Source organism: Macrobrachium rosenbergii, chromosome 37 (genome assembly GCF_040412425.1).
Source record: "Macrobrachium rosenbergii isolate ZJJX-2024 chromosome 37, ASM4041242v1, whole genome shotgun sequence".
In the NCBI taxonomy this organism is placed as follows: Eukaryota; Metazoa; Arthropoda; class Malacostraca; order Decapoda; family Palaemonidae; genus Macrobrachium; species Macrobrachium rosenbergii.
In genome coordinates, this window is record NC_089777.1 from 44,278,389 (window position 1) to 44,283,489 (window position 5,101).

General features: G+C 35.4%; 1 protein-coding gene across 1 annotated transcript; it reads left to right on the plus strand.

Annotated features, from left to right (window-relative positions):
• The first annotated feature begins 591 nt into the window (after positions 1-591).
• LOC136825223 (uncharacterized) lies at positions 592-3,809 on the plus strand. The gene is made up of 3 exons (XM_067081246.1): positions 592-701; positions 2,737-3,216; positions 3,299-3,809. The coding sequence occupies exons 1-3, from the start codon at positions 592-594 to the stop codon at positions 3,807-3,809; spliced, it is 1,101 nt and encodes a 366-aa protein (XP_066937347.1).
• The last annotated feature ends 1,292 nt before the right edge of the window (positions 3,810-5,101 follow it).

The window sequence follows — 5,101 nt, forward strand, 5'->3', positions numbered from 1 at the left end:
CAATAAATAGTTAATGCCTTCGTGTAAATATGAGTTCTACACATAATGTGTTTCTATTTATGGGATGAGACATTCCGCTCCAAATGTACTGAAAAATTATATAATTCACTTTAGTTACATGTTTTTTTTAAAGGAGAGAACGTATGAGTCACATACCAGATCCTGGATAGCACCAAACTATTTATGATAATGGCTTTCTGAAAAAAGGATAATTTCCTGGGTTTAAGTAAGTTTACTGTTGTGTATACCTTATTCAAAATTATTTCACATTTCTTTACACAAGAGATTTTAATATTCCTATCATGAATAATACCGAACATTTTTTCTGCGAAACAGATGTCAACGAAGATAGTGAGTGGCCAGTTCGATCTGAATGACCAGCTTCTTACTCTTGTTTAATAATGCAACCGTTGCAACTTCAAATCTCCGAATATTATAAAAAAAACCTTTGAGATAGGTAAATCTGAAGTCACAAAGGCATATGAGTCATCAGCGGATCCAATAATCTTTACACAATCATTATTGGACAAACCAACACCCTGTAAATCTGGGTGTGAGTGAATAGCTCTGTAGAAAGGTTCCTGCAAAACAATGACTAATAGCATTGCTAACGGGCAGCTTCGACCTGCAATGATCGGGTTAACTTGCCATTCAGTAGTATGCTTGCCCTATAGTTCTTATAGAGGGCCTCAGTTATTTTTGTGAGTTCCAAAGGAAATCCAAATTTAAGCAAGACTTGTAGAACAAACTCAATATTGACGTTGTCGAAAACTTTAGTCCAGTCAAGCGACACTAAAGCAGTTTGTACACTCGCTGTTCCAGTATAGTAAATTATATCACGGATGAAGTTATTGCAGGATGTAATAGACTTTCCAATACCTGAGCAATATTGATGTTTCGATATTATTTTCTCTATACACTTTGCATTCTATTTTTCAGTATCTTAGCTAAACATTTGTAATCGACATTTAAAAGCGTAATTGGGCGCCAGTTGTCTAAGACTGGTAGGTCACCCGACTTAGGAACCAGATTTATTATACCCAAATTTTGTGTTTCGGATAGCATACAATTAGTTTTCATGCAATGTAAAGTTTTGACAGAATCATTCTTGATAACATTCCAAAAGCTATTATAAAATTCAGCAGGAAGCCCGTCACCACCTGGAGACTTTTTCTTCGACGCTGAAAAAACTACCCTTTTAATCTCGTCGTTAGTAAAATCTTTAAGCAGAACCTTCTTCTTCTCATCATTTTCCGTGACAATCGGAGATAATTTACTCAAACAGAAATTGACCTCCTTTTCTTTTGTATTAACAAATTTTCATAATAAGAATTAACATAATCTGGCAATACCTCCTTATTAGTGATTAGTGTACCAGTACCTAATTTTACCCTACTCAGATGAGACAATATCGGTTTACACTTTTCCTTTTTTATTAAAAAAGAGGATAATTTCTCCCCTAGATCTAATTCTTCGATTTTTGCACGATTCTTAGCACCTTTCAGTATATTAATTTTGATATCCTCAATTTTGGATTTTAGCACCCGATTATTATGATTTTGATTAACAGATTCATCATGTTTCATACACAATTGCTTTAATCGTGTTTGCCAAATGTATAAGAAACCATATTTCTCGCTAAAAAACCGTTCAGAGAAAGCAATGAGCCATTTTCTGGTTTCTAATTTGGCCCTTTCCCACCACTTTAAAATATTAACATGGTCGTTTTTCTTGAGCTAACAGTGAGACATAATTCACTAAAAGCCTTATGAATGTCCCGATTTTTCAAGATACTAGTATTTGATTTGCACAGATAACTTTTACCACACAATTTACTGCGTATTATCTCTATATACATACCATACTATGGTCAGAAAACATAACAGGTTCAGTGTACACTTTTTTTTTAAGAGATCAGCCGTATAAAACCTGCCTATAGACGCGATCCATAATTTTTCCTGACACAATGTATTTTGAGGATGTCCTTTATTAATTAAGCATTTATCCTTTAAAGCAAGATGCTTGATAAGCGCACATAAAGCTTTAGGCATCAAATTCAGATTAGTAGAGCTAGAACCCCTAAGCACTGCAACACAATTAAAATCCCCTCCTAAGATCGTGCTATCAAGTCGGTCTCAAAAAATACTAGAGATCTTGGGAGAAAAATATTCCCCTCTCCTTAAAGTCATTACCACCTGATGGAGCGTGGATATTTATAATGTGAAGGACAGTCATTATATCGATTGTGATTCTGTATCATTTTCTGGTTCAAAACTTCAATATTTTTATATTTTGAAACTAAGACCAACGCACCACCTTTCGCTAGCCGTGAGGGATTAAACATTACTGTGAAGTGTTATGTCAATACTTGTAACAGGTGAATTAATTTAACGTTGTGCTCTTCAGTGAGCATTATATCTATCTTATGATATTTAATCAACGATATTAACTTAGACCGCTTATCTATATCATTCAACCCTTTATATTTAATAAAGTAGCAACTTTGAAAGACATCCTGAAATTTTAACATCGTTATTTCTTCTTAGTCTGAGTCATATTTCCTTCTTTTGTTAGTTTCATTTTTCCAAGCCTCTCAACCTTCAAATTCCACAAGACCTTATCCGAGTTTTCCGTGGGTTTGCTTTTTCATCGTAACCCACGCAAAGCGATATTCAATCACATTAGTGTAAAAGTAGAGATTATTGGTTTATGCAAAGCAATATTCGATCACATTAGTGTAAAAGCAGAGATCAGTGGTTTACAAAAAGCGATATTCGATCACATTAGTGCGAAAGTAGAGATTATTGGTTTACGCAAAGCGATATTCGATCACATTAGTGTGAAAGTAGAGATTCTTGGTTTACGCAAAGCGATATTCGATCACATTAGTGTGAAAGTAGAGATTATTGGCTTACGCAAAGCGATATTCAATCACATTAGTGTGAAAGTAGAGATTATTGGTTTACGCAAAGCAATATTCGATCACATTAGTGTGAAAGTAGAGATTATTGGTTTACGCAGAGCGATATTCAATCACATTAGTGTGAAAGTAGAGATTCTTGGTTTACACAAAGCGATATTCGATCACATTAGTGTGAAAGTAGAGATTACTGGTTTACACAAAGCGATATTCGATCACATTAGTGTGAAAGTAGAGATTATTGGTTTACGCAAAGTGATATTCGATCACATTAGTGTGAAAGTAGAGGTTATTTGGTTTATGCAAAGCGATATACGATCAAATTGGTGTAAAAGTAGAGATTATTGGTTTACGCAAAGCGATATTTGATCACTTTAGTGTGAAAGTAGAGATTATTGGTTTACGCAGAGCGATATTCGATCACATTAGTGTAAAAGTAGAGATTATTGGTTTACACAAAGCGATATTCGATCACATTAGTGTAAAAGTAGAGATTATTGGTTTACACAAAGCGATGTTCGATCACATTAGAGTAAAAGCAGAGATTATTGGTTTACGCAGAGCGATATTCGATCGTATTAGTGTAAAAGTAGAGATTACTGGTTTACGCAGAGCGATATTCGTTCACATTAGTGTAAAAGTAGAGATTATTGGTTTACACAAAGCGATATTCGATCACATTAATGTAAAAGTAGAGATTACTGGTTCACACAAAGCGATGTTCGATCACATTAGTGTAAAAGCAGAGATTATTGGTTTACACAAAGCGATGTTCGATCACATTAGTGTAAAAGCAGAGATTATTGGTTTACACAAAGCGTTATTCGATCACATTAGTGTAAAAGTAGAGATTACTGGTTTTCAACTGATAATGATGACATTTTCTTAGAAATTCTAAGTAATATGGAAAAGTGCATGGGATACGACGAAATGGTTTTGCATATGGAAGAGCCAAAGGGCTACACAACGGTATTAGAACGGTAAAATGGAGACTGAAAATCATATACCGTCTTCCATGAGAATTGGAGGTCACACAGTAACGTTCTTATACCAAGGTCAAGTGAAAACCTGTTGTAAGTGTAGTGGTGACTCACATAAGGCAGTCAATCGCACGACGGAGAGGGATGGAAAGTTAAATGTATATGATTTAGATGATCTTCCTGATTTAAGCAGTGAAAGGGTTGCTGGGCGAAGGATGAGAGATGGCTTGGATATGATCATGACAAACACGAATAAGCAAGTCGGAGAAGTACAAAACCAGGTTGAAAAGAACCCACTAGATGAGGAGACGGATAACCTTCTATCCGCTGAGATGGAGAAGGAAGGAAACGGAAAAACGACAAGACATCAGTCTAAGTCTGGAGTGTCCAGTTACACAGAAAGGAGGTGTAAATGAAGATGATAGCAGACAGGAAAGAGCTTTAATTCAACAAGGCGAAACGGAAGTTACGGAGAGTGACATTATGCTGATTTCCCCAGCAGTAACGGATATAAATCCAGTGGCTGAGAAATATGTAGGAAGCCTGGAGGACTTTAAAATCTTCAGTGGAGAGCTTAAAAAACCAGGTTTGGTAGACCGGATGGAGGAAATAGTAACTCTAGCTTCGGTGTACAAAGGATGAGGAAGACGATTTAGAAATGGAAATGGATACTGGAATGGGCACTAGTGAAGCAAATTCATTGAAACTGAAGATTTTAGCAGCTGGAATACAAATACTGAGAGTGTAGTGAAAATTAAATTAACAATAGACAACTGCTCACAGGAAAAGCGCAAAGATGATAAGGTGAATGTAACCAATCATACGCATAAGAAACAGAAATGTAAATCGTAGACTACAATGCTTTAACAGTGGTGATTCTAAATATAAATGGATTAAACGAGCTCGGGAAACAAATGAAACTGGTGTCATTAATGAGAAAATATAAAATAGACATAATGATGCTACGAGAACACAGTGTGGAGACTATAAGGATCTTGATTATTTATGTGAATATTATAATGTTGTACTTAACACAACCTCATTACTAAAAGGAGGAAACGATGCTCTGTACAGATGAAAAGAAGACATAAAAGTAATAACAAGGGAAAAGGATTATGAGGGAAGAATACTTGGTATAAAAGTGGTATTCAATGACAGAAAGCTACTGGTGGTAAATGTCTATGGCCCAGCCGGTAAAAAT

Coding starts and splice junctions, on each gene's coding strand:
- LOC136825223 (XM_067081246.1), top strand. CDS start 592: ATGACTAATAGCATTGCTAACGGGCAGCTTCGACCTGCAATGATCGGG. Junction 702..2,736: donor AGAGGGCCTCAGTTATTTTT/GTGAGTTCCAAA, acceptor CGATCACATTAG/TGTAAAAGCAGAGATCAGTG. Junction 3,217..3,298: donor GTGAAAGTAGAGGTTATTTG/GTTTATGCAAAG, acceptor TGATCACTTTAG/TGTGAAAGTAGAGATTATTG.